At 41.4% G+C, this 15,233-nt stretch overlaps 1 protein-coding gene across 1 annotated transcript in view; it reads left to right on the plus strand.

The window, feature by feature from the left end:
* Window positions 1-15,233, plus strand: part of fancc (FA complementation group C) — an 80,599-nt gene that overhangs the window by 33,437 nt on the left and 31,929 nt on the right. The window contains exons 5-7 of the mRNA XM_042333363.1: window positions 236-300; window positions 2,233-2,415; window positions 12,718-12,874. Coding sequence (XP_042189297.1) covers window positions 236-300; window positions 2,233-2,415; window positions 12,718-12,874 — 405 coding nt within the window. The remainder of the gene's footprint in view (window positions 1-235; window positions 301-2,232; window positions 2,416-12,717; window positions 12,875-15,233) is intronic.

The following is a 15,233-nucleotide window of genomic DNA, read 5'->3' on the forward strand; positions in this document are numbered from 1 at the left end:
TGTTCCTATTCCCAGGCAAAATTCTTTTGAGTGTCTATAAATTTACTGACCTGGGCGGGAGCTAATAATATAATTTTTGCCATTATAAGCTGACACCTTTTGAGGTTGGTGAATTCACTGACAATTGAAGAATTGGTCCCTATATGCCTGGAAGCTGATAACCACTTTGTGAAATTGGATAGTTCAGGTCATGCTCAGTTTTAGTACAAAACGATTCTTCCTGTTGTATTCCCAGATTGTCTCGTCTTTAGTGAAGGAACTTCAACACTATCAAAGTGACAGAAACTCCACTTATTTAAGGTAAGTGACAGGTTTAAGCCTACAGCACATAATGATTTAATTTGCACACTCAAAACAGTGCACATTTTTTATTCACTCAAGGTAGAAGCATTTTTCTTGAGCACTGTAGTGTTCAGCGCCAGTTGCAGATCTTAAACATAGGAACCTATCTTCAAAGACAAGTTGATTAAAAAAAAAAGCTTTTAGCCATCAAAACAAGTATTGGATAGCATTATATGAATGGAAATGTATGATATATTTTGGTTGGAAAAAGTGGTGTCATTTTATTCCAATAAAATTAAGTATTTCATTACTAAAAAAAAGATACATTCTCCATTTTATTTTCCTTTCAGTTACATTGCCAAGTATCATTCCCCAGATAAGTGGTAGGATATATGCCTCCTACCCGAGGCTTCTGGTAATGTAGTTAAGTAACTGGATGTAATGAGATAGATGCATTGAAGCAGCTGAACTTAAAATCGTATTGTAAAACTTGCTTTATCATCTGGTACAATTTACAACAAGTGTAAAAAGAAATTAATATCTTGGGGGAATTTATTTTTGCCTGGTAAAACTAATTTGAATCACTTAACATAAGGCCATAAGAAATGCTAGACGAAAAAAGACCAAGATCCATTGAGTTTGCCTTCCACCTTCCTGGCAATCGCATGCACAGATGTCCCAAACTGCATATGTACTATATCCCACAATGTTACTTTCTAAAAGAAAACTATCTAATAATCTGTGTTTGAAAGAATCAACACTTCCTCCTTCAACCATCTCCCAGGGAGCCTATTCCACAGGTTCACTATTCACTCACTGAAATAGTGTTTGCGTAGATTTGTTCTGAAATTACCCCCCTTCAATTGCAGGCCACGTCCCCTGGTTTTACTATTCTGGACAAGTTGAAACATTTTTTGCTCCTTGAACATTTAGTGGGTGAAACATCACTTTTGATACACTTACTCTCACATAGCATGCTAGAAATTTAATTCAAGGTACTTTTTATTTGACTCATCTTTGAAAATATAGTAAAGAAAAACAGAAGTCGCTGGGAACACTCAGCAGGTCAGGCAGCAACTATAGAGAAAGGAAAGTGAGTCAACGTTTTGGGTTCATGACACTTCATCAGAACTGGGGCGGGGAGAGGGAGAGGCTTTTAAGGACTAACAGAGAGAGGGAAGGCTGCCTGACCTGCTGAGTGTTCCCAGCGACTTCTGTTTTTGTTTCAGAATTTCAGCATCAGCAATATTTTGTGTTTTGTTTGAAGATATAGTGTTTCGTTCAGAGAACTGGGGAGATTGAGGTGGAATACTGGTGGTGTTTCACCCACCCACTATATTTTCAAAGAGCAAAACTGTCTTACACAGAATAATAGTGGATTGATGCTGATGCATTGTTTGTGTATTGTGGGTATTTGCATTTGGAATTTCACTTCCCTGCTCCAAGTTGTGTTTAAAACTCCACCTTTCTTTTTTAGCAGCTTATTCAGTAGAGCAAAGCATTTAAAATTTTTGTTTCCAAATGTATTCAAATAGCAATGGTAGCTCAGTGACCTCTTCTATTGCAGAGAATTGAACACAATATCCACTGTTCCCAACAAAGTTCAGTAAGCTGTCCATTATAGATCAGAAGAGCAGTTTGGATGAAGAAGGCCCTTTGTTCCTTTTTTACACTAGCTGCCTGCTAATCAGAACCCTCCTTTCTTTGAACAGCATTATTTTATCTCTCTCCTTCAGAGTGAAATACATAATTCAGACAATCAATGTTGATATAATGAAAGCAATTATGATGGCTTCTATGCATCTCAGAACTGTATTCATAAATCAGACATAGGAGACTTAAACAACTACTTTAATGTTTGTGTCAGAACCTTTAAACTCATAGGAACATAACCTTTATGAAATTAAACATTTAAATAAGTTTTATTGATTTCTCACTTAAATTTCACAGGACATTGACTTGCACCACAGTGCCACCAAGAAGGCTGAGGGACATTTCTACTATTTGTTTACCCATCGTGACTCTGCCAGATGTAGCTCCATTGGTCGATGCTCTTCTCACTTGTCAGGAAGGTGGTCTGGATGAAACTCTTAGCACAGACTTTCTAGATTGTGTCAGCAATGCTCTTCAACAGTAAGTAGACTTCCAATGAAACATTATTGTGAAAATATCCTTGAGTAACAAAGCAAGGTACAGGGGAAACCAGCTGTAATGTTTCTCCTCCTCCCTCCTCGTATAGCACAGCCTCGCTTAGAATGCTAATATCACTTTCTGTGCTCTGCAGATACATGTTCTGAGTAGAAATTGCATGTTCTGAGTAGAAATCAGTATTGCTGATGTCATTTTGCAAGGAAAGTGTTGTCAGCAGCACTTCCTGCTCACTCGTGCAACTCCCAGGAACTGATATTATAGGATATCAGATGTAAAGGGTAAAGAGCAGGAGAACCCTTTACCTTTTAAAATGTTTTTTTTTAAAAATGTTAGATTCTTAAATGGTTCTTCCAACCTGCCCTTTGCTGTGTAAAATTGCTATTCTCTTCATTTACTTCATCCACGACTGTTTGTTTGTGGGACACTGCTGTGCGCAATTGGCTGCGCGTTTCGCCCACAAAATATATAGTCAATTCACTTTACAGCCTGTGAAGCGCTTTGAGACGTCGAGAAGATGTGAAGATGTGAAAAGCGCTAGATCAAATGCAAGGATTATTATTATTACTTCCCATTAACCTTCAAGCCAAAGCCTTAACAAGTAGAGTGATCCTGGCTTGAGAAACAGCAGAAAGCTTGTCAGACAGTGTTTGCAGTGACAACCTGACCAGTTTTATTTCAATAAACTCCCAACAGTCCTCTCAACACACACTCCGAGAGTCTTCAAGACGTGGATCAGATGAGCAAAGTGTGTCTCTTCAGGGACAGTGCACACTCTGTTCACAGGAACATAGGCACAGGAGTAGACCAATTAGTCCCGCGAGCCTGTTCTGCCATTCTATTAAATCATGGCTGATCTGTACCTCAACTCCAATTACCCGTTTTTGCCCCATATCCCTTGAAACCCTTACCTAACAAAAATCTATCCACCTCAGTCTTGCAAATATGAATAGATCCACAGCCTTTTAGATGAGAGAGTTCCAGATTTCCACTACCATTTGGGTGAAAAGCTGCCTCCTAATTTTATTCCTAAATGGCCTACATACAGTTTGTCTGTAGCTACCCTATCAAATCTGTTTATCATTTTAAATACCTTAATCAGATCATCCCTCAACCTCCTAAACTCAAGAGAATACAGACCAAGTTTATGCAACATACTTTATTCCTTGAAGCCCTGGTATCATTCTGGTATCATCAGCCCTGCTATTATTCCAGACAAAGGGAAATTTCCCTGCAATGGAGAAGGCGCTATATCAAATGCAAGGATTATTATCTCTCAGTAGTCTGGTTTTGATATGCGTAAGCATAGCAATGAGCCTCAGGTTTGACCCCTAGTTGTTCTGATTTCCCCATATCTAATCCCTGATCAGGATCTGATCCTCCACCTCTGCCACATCACCACACCTGCCTTGAGTTTTCCAATACCTTCCTCTGCCGGTCTCCCCGGCTCCGCCAATCATAAAATCCAATCAATTCAAAACTCCACTGTCTGTGTCCCCACCTGCATCAAAGTCTGCAACCCCATCACCCCAGTCCTCGCTAGGCTCCACTGGGTCCCTGCCGCCGAATGGATCATTTCAAGGTTCTCACACACATACAAATCATTTAATTCCCAGGCACCTCCCTACTTCTCCAATCTGCTTACGCCCTAATCCTCTATCTGCCAATACACCTTGAAACTATGGAACTCTCTGCCTCTGCCTTTCTTGCCCATCGTTTGATCTCACCTGAAGACCTTCCCCATCACTGTACCTACAGTCACCTTCCATCTCTTGTTGACTCAGTGTCAAGTTACCCCACTGTTGAGCACTCTGAAATGCAAACCCTCTGAATGTACTACATAAATGCAAGTTGCTGCTGTTGCTTGCACAAGTATTTTTAAAAAAATATATTTCCATCCCTTTACACAAACATATCTAATAAACCAGTTTGGTCATGATCAGGTGTGGGATAATCATAAGATTCTTAAAGGAAAAGATAAGACATTGGATTAAACCAAGCCCCTATCAAAATGTAAATGCTTTCAATATTTTACAACTCATTAAACTTTCATTTAACTTTGGCTTCTAATTAAGATTTAAGTTGTAAAATATTAATATAGATGTGAATTGTTGAATCAATGCCAAAGGGACATAGAAACTGTGTTAATATTAGACATTATTGTGCAAAGAACAACAGGAACGTGCATTTATGTAGCACCATTCAGATGGGATAGCACTGCTCAACAGTGGGGGAGCTTGATTCTGAGTCAGCAAGAGGGGGAGGTGACTGTAGGAACAGTTGAACGGGAAGGTCTTCATTTTGTCTCCACAAATGACTTCTCTTTCAGCTCCCGCATTGTCTCGTGCAGCGTTCCTCAGGGCTCTGTCCTCTGTCCTCTCCTCTTCAACTTGTACATGCTCCCTCTTGGTGACAACATCTGCAGGCATGAGGGTCAACTTCCACATGTATGCAGATATGTGGATATATCTCTTTCTCCACCCTCGACTCCAAGACCACTGCTGTCCTGACAGAATGTCTGTCAGATATCAATTCCTGGATGAGAGCTAACTTGTCTCTCGCATATTCGTACAAGCATTTGGCACATCAAGGCTCGACTACAGAAACTCCCTCCTTGTCGGCCTCCCCAATTCTTCCCTCCACAAGCTGCACATCATCCAGAACTCTGCAGCTCGCGTCCTCTCCCGCATCAGGCTCTGTGACCCCATCACCCCCACCCTCGCCCAGCTCCACTCGCTACCCATCCCCCAGAAGATAGAATTCAAAATCCTGGTCCTCACTTTCAAGGCCCTCCACAGCCTTGCCCCCTCCTCCATCGCTGACCTGCTGACCGCCTATCAACCTGTCCACTCCCTCTGTTCAGCAGGCTCTGGCCTGGAGCCTTGGCATCCTGTTTGACCGTCAACTGTCCTTTCTAACCTACATCCATGCTATGACCCGCTCTGCCTTCCCCCACCTCCGCAACATCGCCCATTTCGCGGAGATGGCAGAAAGAATATTGTCACCAAAATATGCTTGCATGGATAATTTCAGACTTCAGTGTTGCGTTCAACTTTCCATCGAGTGGATAATTGGGTTAAAATTTTCCCAAGGCTGTGAGTGTTGCCTCCCCCCTACTTCCACTACTTTTTATCGATTTTAAATTGCCTGAGTGCTGACTCCTAATTTATATTGCAATAACATGTTGTAGTTCTTGCTCCTTTGCCCCAGTCAAAACCATTTTGAAAAGACACAATCCATATCGAGCAGGAAGTTTTGGTTTCTACTAATGATCATAATCATTAATGTTGTGGCACCAACCAGTTCAAGTGCATTACTTGCAGCTGGATAATGTGCTGTGTAGACTATTCTGTACTTCCTCGCTGTTCATGTACTTTCCATTCATTATTGATAATTCACTACTTGGTATAAACGGTGGAGTCCTTAGCTCAGTGGTTAGAGAACTCGTCTCGCAAGCGAGAGACTTGGGTTTGATTCCCGGCAGAGCTAAACCTTGGGCAAGTTTCCTTACTCCACACGCCTGATGATAATCCCTCAAGAAACAAAATAATAATAATAATTTGGTCACTCAATCCACGATTGTTTGTGGGACAGTTGTGCGCAATTGGCTGCCGTGATTCTCCCACAAAATATACAGTCAATTCACTTTACAGCATATTCTGTGAAGCGCTTTGAGATGTCTAGAAGACCTGAAAAGCGCTATATCAAATGCAAGGATTATTTATATTATCAAATGCAAGTATTATTATAAAACCATCCTTTAATAGTATTTATTGCGCTTTCTTGCTGTGCGAGTCTAAAGAAAAATTCCTATTTTCTGAAAACCTCCCAATTATTTTGTAAACTGTAGCCTCCTATTCCAGTCTTGTCCTAAGACTTTGGTTGACTGGGGAGTTGTGAGACCTCAGTGCAGTCAGCAATGTTCTGTAGCTCCTGCGTCTTGTCACCCACCACCACGCCCTCTCTGTTCCCCTCACTCTCACCATCATCTGCTCCTACCACGATCCCCATCCTACATTCCTTTCTCCCACCTCCCTCTCACCCACCATCACCTCAATGAAACCCATCACCTGCTGCCTCAGTCCCTGCCCCCCCTCAAAACTGCTGTCATCACCTCCCTCCTCAAAAAACCTTCCCTAGATCCCTCAAACTCCAGCCACTACTGCCCTATTCCTAACCTGCCCTTCCTCACAAAAGTCCTAGAATGATTTGTTGCTGCTCAACTTTGGGCACACCTTTCCTCCCACTCCCTCTTCGAACCCCTCCAGTCTGGCTTCCGCCCTGCCCACAGTACAGAGACTGCACTTGTGAAAGTCACAAACGACATCCTCTCTATCTGTGACCAGGGCTCCCTCTGCCTCCTTGTCCTCCTGGACTTCTCCGCTGCGTTCAACACAGTCGATCACGCCATCCTCCTCCACCGCCTTTCGTCCGTCATCCACCTCAGTGGGACTGCACCCGCCTGGTTCGAGTCCTACCTCACAAACCGCCAGCAGTACATCTGCACAAACGGCTTCTCCTTCCGTTTTCACCCGGTTACCTGTGGGGTACCCCAAGGATTTATCCTTGGCTCCCTACTCTTTCTGATCTACATGCTCCCTCTTGGGGATGTCATCCCCAGACATGGGGTACATTTCCACATGTATACGGACGACACCGAACTCTATTTTTCCACCTCACTTTGTGACCCCCAGTCCTCTGATGTCTGTCAGCCTGCCTGTCAGACCTCAGGAGCTGGATGAACGCAAATTTCCTTCAGCTGAACATTAACAAGCCGGAAGCCATACTCTTTGGGTCTCGTAAACGTCTAAAATCTCACGGTTCTCACCTCCTCCACCTACCCGACCTCCCCCTAAAACTCTCCGAACCCGTACGCAACCTAGGCGTAAGATTGGACCTCCAATTATCCTTCCTCCCCCACATCCGGTCCCTCACCAGCACCACTTTCTTCCACCTCCGACGCATCGTTCGTCTCCGCCAATACCTCTCTCCAAAAGCCGCTGAAACCCTGGTCGATGCCTTTGTCACCTCTCGGCTGGACTACTCTAACACCCTCCTCGCCGGTCTCCCATCCGCTACCATCCATAAAATCCAGATCATTCAAAACTCTGCCGCCCCCGTTCTCACCCACACCAAACTCCACTCCCCGATCACCCCAGTCCTTGCCAAACTGCACTGGCTGCCTATCCCAGAGAGGATCGACTTCAAGATCCTCACACTTGTTTTCATCCTCACCCTTGTTTTCAAATTCCTCCACTTCTCTGCACCCCCCTACCTCTCTGATCTCCTCGTTCCTCAAAACAGTGCCCATTGCCTTCGTTCCTCCGGGTCTGGCTTTCTCCTTGTCCCCCGAGACCTCTGCTCCACCCTCTGCGGCCGTGCCTTCAGCCACTATGCCCCGAGGCTCTGGAACTCCCTTCCTCACTCCCTTCGCCTCGCTCCCTCCCTTCCCATTTTCAGGTCTCTGCTGAAAACCTTTCTTCACGACCGTACCTTTGGTCACCTTCCTCCCCCTCCCCCTGGCTCGGCCCTGGGATCCGTTACTGTGAAGCGCTCTGAGACGCCGTCCGGTACGGAGGGCGCTATATAAATCCAAGTTGTTGTTGTTGTGTAAATGAATGGTAATCTTTGCATTCCACATATTGTCAAGTCCTGTAGCTCAGTTTAGAGCACTCGCCTCGCAAACGAGAGACCCGGGTTCGATTCCCAGCAGGGCAGAACGTTGGGCAGGTTTCCTTACACCGTATGCTTCTGTTCACCTAGCAGTAAGTAGGAACTCAGTTGTTAGTCGATTGGCGAATCACGTTTCCAGGGATAATAATTCCTTCAAAAAAAACATTGGTCACTCAGTCCACAACTGTTTGTGGGACTCTGCTGTGCCCAATTGGCTGCCGTGTTTCGCCCATAAAATATATAGTAAATTCACCTTTCAGTATATTCTGTGAAGCGGTTTGAGACGTCTCGAAGACGTGATAAGGCACTATATCAAATGCAAGGGTTATTATTAATTATTATTATTAATGTTGAAACATTTTCAATTGTTTCACAGGTAATTGCTGCCAAATATAGTGACTGTGTATTTGTGGGCAAATTAAACATTTAAATTGAATTAAATATGTGAACAATAAGGTGTATGGATAGGATAGTGGTCCTGATAGTGCACAGGAATGCGGTATAAGATCGAGCTTTCTTGTTTATATAAATTGGAGCTAAAACAGGAGTTATTTGAGAGAACGCATCAATCAACAGAAAAAATGTTCTTTATTAGAATGCAGGAATAAAAACTCACTAGACTAATGGTTGTTATCATGCTTGCCAGTATGAATTATTGATAAATAATGCTGATAGTAATGCATGAAATTGAATTTAACTCATTGTACAAATGGTATGGTTGAAGTAAGTTTATTTGCTTTACAATATAAATGTTTGTAAATTCTCAGTGTGGAATAATATTTTAATTTCTTTGACCGAGAAATCTGTTGTATGCTTTTTTTTATTCCTAAAAAGGTGCTGCAAATACAATAGATTGTATTGTGTAAAACATGAGAATTGTGTGTAATAAATTATGGAGAAACAGAATAAATGTATTGGTACAATATTATGTTGGTTCATTCTGTCTCTAGCACGCTAATTGACAGCACTTTCTTTCTTCCAACCATTAGGCAGCAGCGAGTTAATTTTCCACAAGATACACTCTCTTTTTAACTAAGTTTGTTTAATTGTTGCTCAAAAGATTGCTTCCTAAAGTTTGCTTTTTGTATTAATTGCAGATATATTTTGCACGTGTGTGCATTATCCCACAGAGTCTTCTGAAAATGAAGTTAAAAAATTAAATTTTTATGATTTTTAGAAAAAAAAGCATACATACACTGTAGGAACAGTTAGTTTGTGAATTTGTGCAAAAAAAATTGGCTTGTTTTATGAAACGGCTGGTTCCCGACATGAACTCTCTGTATCCAGGAAATAGGAGAAAATTGAACTTCACCAAATGTTTAGTTTTGAAAATGAGTGAGCACATCTGGAAACGTCAGAGATTGCCAACATGAGATCTCAATGTTATTTTAAAGAAATGTATAAATCACGGCTGATGAAGACTGAATCCTGGGGTTACCTTTGACATCAGCCATGTGCTGAATGCTGTACGCTTGTACAGCCAAACTCGTCCATCAATAAATTGTAAACCTTTTAATCCGACTTGATAAATCCCATCCTGTCGTGATGCCAGATCATCATGTCGTGGCTTCTTTCTCATAAATTGATGCGCTGAAAACTGCCCTTGTGTCCAATGTTCAAATATATACACCTGGACGTCTATAATTAGAAGATATAGGATTAGATAAGGATTGAACAAATGCTTCATGGCCACAATACTTTCTGTTCTACTTGGAGGGAATGAGAGAGTGAGGAAGGCTGGGTTTGAATAGTGCAGATGCGGGTATTCTGTTTGGAACCATGCAGCCATAGAAATTTTACAGGATAGTAAAAAGGCAATCAGACCATAATAATATAATAATAATAATTCTTGCATTTTGATGTAGCGCATTATCACGTCTTTGAGACATCTCAAAACGCTTCAAGGAATATACTGTTAAGTGAATTGATTGTATATTTTGTGGGTGAAACATGGCAGCACAGCAGTGTTCCACAAATAGTTGTGACCAAAGTGACCATTTGAGTGACCAAATTATTATTATTTATTTTTTTGAAGGGATTATTACTCCTGGAAAGCAATCTGCCAATCGACTAGCAATCGAGTTCCTATTTACTGCTAGGTAAACAGAGGCGTGTGGAGTAAGGAAACTTGCCCAAAGTTTCGCCCTGCCCGGGAATCGAACCCAGCTCCCTCGCTTGCGAGGCGAGTGCTCTAACACTAAGCTACAGGACTTCCATCATATCTGTGTTGGGTGTCTTTGGTTATAATAATATAATAATCTTTGATTTGATATAGTGCTTTATCACATTGTTGAGAGATTTCAAAGTGCTTCACAGGGTATACTGTAAAGTAGATTGACTGTATTTTTTGTGTCGGGGTGAAGCAGGATTTGACCTAGTGGTCCAGTGTAGGTGATGTGATGTCCACAACGGGTTAGGTCTGTATGATGTGTGGAAGGAACTATTTTGCTCTTTGTTATGCTCTTCTAAAGAGCTATTAATTCTAAACACTTGAACTATGAGGCTTTGGGCTCAAAAGATCATTAAACCTTTTAATGGTTAACACTTATAGATTTTACTTTTACAATCTATGCTAAACATTGAGGCTTTTTTCAAACTTAGTTGTTTTATGCTGCATTATTCTTCTCCAGTCACGTAAGGTCTTTTATAGCATGCTTGTAGTTACCAAAGGATGGGTGCAAACAGGCTTTATTTTCATTAACATCAGAACAAGTGATATTGTGACGTTTGCTTCAACACAGGATCACTCGCAATGCCATCAAGCAAAATCAGAAAAGTGTATGGTTGATGTATTTTAAATAGGATATTTCAAATATTCTCNTTTTTTCTGAACTTGGCTATTGTAGAGAGAACTTTTTGTTTTGCATATATTTACATTGTATTCATCAAGTTTGCCTACAAAAATACACAGTCACTGTGCTTTACAATGAATCCTGCAAAGCACTTTGAGACACCCTCCTGACATGCGGAGAGGATCATTAATATTATTTGGCATAGGATAAATCCTACTCAATCTTCTGTTATCCCACTAAAAGTGCTGCAGGTTCTTGTATAAGATGTAAGCGAAGCACCGTATAAGTTGGAAAGAAAGATTTGATGATGTTCTTGTGTATTTACATCATGGTTTAAAATCATCCTTGTGGATCATACAAACATAGAAACGTAGAAATCTACAGTGCAGAAAGGAGATCATTCAGCCCATCGAGTCTGCACTGGCTCACAGACCAAGGAAAGAATTTCAAAGCATTCAGTGCCTTGGGACTGAAATGCTCAGTGGAGTCCTGTAGCTAAGTGGTTAGAGCACTCGCTTTGCAAGTGAGAGACCTGAGTTCAATTCCAGGCAGAGCGAAACCTTGGGCAAGTTTCCTTACTCCACACGCCTAATAATAATCCCTCCAAAACAAAACAATAAATTGGTCATTTTCAATCTACGACTGTTTGTGGGACATTGCTGTGCGCAATTGGCTTCTGCGTTCGCCTACAAATATACAGTCAATTCACTTTACAGTATATTCTGTGAAGCGCTTTGAGACGTCTAGAAGACGTGAAAAGCGCTATATCAAATGCAAGGATTATTATTATTATTGCCATACCCCTTCAAGCTCCTTTCAAATGCCTGTCTACTTCCCTCTTGAAAGCTGCAGTGGACTCCGTCATCCTACTTGGCATCTCAAAATCCTCCTCTTCAACCGTTCCTTTGGCCACCCTCCTACCCTCCCCGATCCCGACCCCCAGCTCAAGTCTAAATCCCTGACTGTCCAGTGCCTTGGGACATCCTCCTGATGTGATAGGCGCTATAAAAATATAATTTTGTATTGTATTTCACATGCCAACAACACAAGGAGTGAAAAAAAATCCTAAATTTTCCTCTCGCTGTTCTTGGGGCTACCTTGTAACTTCCTCAGGGGAATAAATTCAAAACAGCAGACTGGGAACCAATCTACATTTTCCTTTTAGTAATTGTAGAAAGAGATTATACTTGGCTGATTCCTCCAGTTCTTGCAGCTGTAACTTTTAACAGCAATGTTGAGGGTTTTATGTTTGAAGTGCTGAAAATTCCTGACAGAATTGCACATTTGAACTTTGGTGGGAGGTAACCTCCAATTCCTCATTCTTGTGTCTTCAGTGATCTGTAAAGCTTTCCAGGTTTGTCTGAATACTGTCAATTTGTTATTGCATGGGCCCTAAACCTGTGAAAGGGAAAGGCTGGAGTAAAAGTCTTGTTTCCTCAAATGGTGTAAAATGTCCAGAGAGACGATGGTTTGTAAGTTAGAGAAACTTGCGGAATGAAAGGCAGTTGTTTGTGAAAGTGCGGGATAGTGAGACTGAGTTATAATAATAATAATCCTTGCATTTGATATAGTGTCTTATCTCGTCTTTAAGAGGTGATGCAAGTGGAGACGAGATCATTTATTGAGTCCGGTTTCCAGGACAGATTTCTGGAAATCATGTCACTGGGTCAGATGCCAAGTTCAGGTTAAGAGTTTGAACAGCCATTTGAAACCATGCTAAACTTAGATGACAAGAATATTTTAAATAAAAATGAATGCTCTGAACTTGTTTTTATTTTTCTCTACCTTTTCCTCCTTCCCCCTTCTACCCGCATCCAAATAGGAAAAAGATCGTCCTGTCTGAGTCTGCAGTTGTGAACCTGTGGTTACGCTACCTTCCTAGTCTTGAACAGACTGCGATCCATCTTATTGAAAGTTTGGTTTCAAATCCTTACAAGTCATTACAGGAAATTGAAGATATTATCAAAGATTCATTACTGGTAGGTTATTTGCTTTGAATGAACCTGTTTACTGCTTGCTTCACTTATTGCCAAATGAATTCACATCAAGTGATTTAAGGACTTTTAAGAAGGCACCACATTAGCAGTGCTTTATGTAACCTTACAATTTGTAATCTAAGATTCAGTCCTGTAAGAATGGAACATAGAAATGCTGAGGCAAGCATGTGTATTACAGTACTTATCTTACTCCTAGCCACCCCAGTGTCAGAACCTATTCCCAGACTCCAGTGAGGTACTTTACTCCCAACACACACACACACACACACACAGACAGACAGAGTGAGGGAACCCATTCTCAGCTCTCCAGTATGTTTGTTGGTTCTGGCTGCTGGGCAGTGGAGGAGGACAGTACAAATTACTTTGATTTGAAATTGAGAAATCCAGATGAATGGCTTAGGCTCACTGGAGAGGACAACCCCCAGTGTTGAAAAAGGAGAAAAGACTAGATAAATTGAAAAGTAAGCAATGTTTGGGTCACATCAAGCTCATTGTTTAAAAGGCAGAGAAGGCAGGGAAGAATGAGGGACTTCAGAAGTTACCTTTCCATCTCTTCCTCTCCCACCTAACCTGATGCCGAATCTTACTCAACAAACGGTGGAGCTCCTTGTGTGAACCTAATACCAAATTACTCTGTCGGAGTCTTGAGTTAATTATGGAGCGATAGATGTGTGAGAGGCATATCCATACTTTGAACATACATAGGAAAAGAGACATTGTGGGATATGAGGGTGACCAAGACGATTTATTCAAAAAATACAGCAGCATGTAGCCCCCTGAATAACCTTGTGGTTTAATGACCTCTGATTCACTCTGATGCAGCACAGATTATTTGCGGCTCCCTCGCTTTGTGCACTTTGTCCAGTGTGCGAGCATGGCCAATGTAGTCCCTGGAGACAGCTGGAATCGGAACGGAAACATTAGTTGTTTGTCTTGACTTTAAAGAACATGCTTGATGACCAGTATAATCAAAATGTGATGGTCCAGTAACTGATGTATATGTGGTTGGAGAGCAGTGGGGAGGAGAGGAAAGTAAAAAAAAAATGTTATTAGCTTGTTGAGGCTATTACAAAAGACGTGTTTGCACTTCTGTTCATTTTCTGATTGCAGTTATCAAGTGTAGCCCTGACATATTGATATACTTGATCTCAGTGTTTTTTAGTATTCTCTTTCCAAAGGAAATCCTAGTCTAAATTTAATATTTCAGAGAGTAGAAAATGGTAACAATATTAATAATAATCTTCGCATTTGATACAGCCCTTCATTAAGTCATCAAAAAATCTCTAGACTACTTCACAAGATTTTACTGTAAAGTGTAGTAACTGTATTTGTGTGTAATAGTTTTGACTCGGACTCAGGTGGGTGGGGGAATGGGAGATACTGTAGGGGATTCATTCGATGTTTTTGCTGCCAGTGCTTTTGCCAGCAGGGACACATAGATAGAGTGCCTTTTTCAATGCTGTTGTCACCATATAGCTATTCTACAAATGAGATGATCAATGTGGTAATTTCTTTCAGCCTGAAATATTGCTTTTGCCAACTGGGAAGAAAGCTATTACAATATAGTTACAAAAATTCTAAATCACTGACCAAAAGAGAAAACCTGAAAGACAGATATTATTGTGAAACAATACCTTTCCCCAAGACTACAGTTCTTAACCTCCACCGCATTAGAGGTGTGCACCACTGCACTGTGGAGTCCCGTAGCTCAGTGGTTAGAGCACTCACCTCACAAGCGAGATACCTGGGTTTGATTCCTGGGAGGGGGAAACCTTGGGCAAGTTTCCTCACTCCAACATGCCTGATAATAATCCCTCAAGAAAAAACCCGATAACAAATTGGTCACTTCAATCCACGACTGTTTGTGGGACACTGCTGTGCACAATTGGCTGCCAAATTTCACCCACAAATATACAGTCAATTCACTTTACAGTCTATTCTGTGAAACACTTTGAGACGTCTAGAAGACTTGAAAAGCGCTATATCAAATGCAAGGATTATTATTATTACCTGCTTCTGCTCCTATCTCACACCAAATGCCACCGAAACCTTTGTTAACGCATTTGTTACCTTTAGCCTAGACTTTCAGTTCCACTCATTGCTTGCCTCCTCTTCTAGACGTCTCAAAGGCTTCACAGAATATACTGTAAAGTGAATTGACTGTATATTTGTGGGCAAAACGCGGCAACCAATTGTCCCACAAACAGTTGTGGATTGAAGTGACCAAATTATTATTTTATTTATATTTTTGAAGGATTATTATCAGGCATGTGAAGTAAGGAAACTTGCCCAAGATTTCCCCTGCCAGGAATCAAACCCAGGTCTTGTAATTATGATTGAA

This window comes from Callorhinchus milii, unplaced genomic scaffold, assembly GCF_018977255.1.
Source record: "Callorhinchus milii isolate IMCB2004 unplaced genomic scaffold, IMCB_Cmil_1.0 Scaffold1, whole genome shotgun sequence".
Classification (NCBI taxonomy): Eukaryota; Metazoa; Chordata; class Chondrichthyes; order Chimaeriformes; family Callorhinchidae; genus Callorhinchus; species Callorhinchus milii.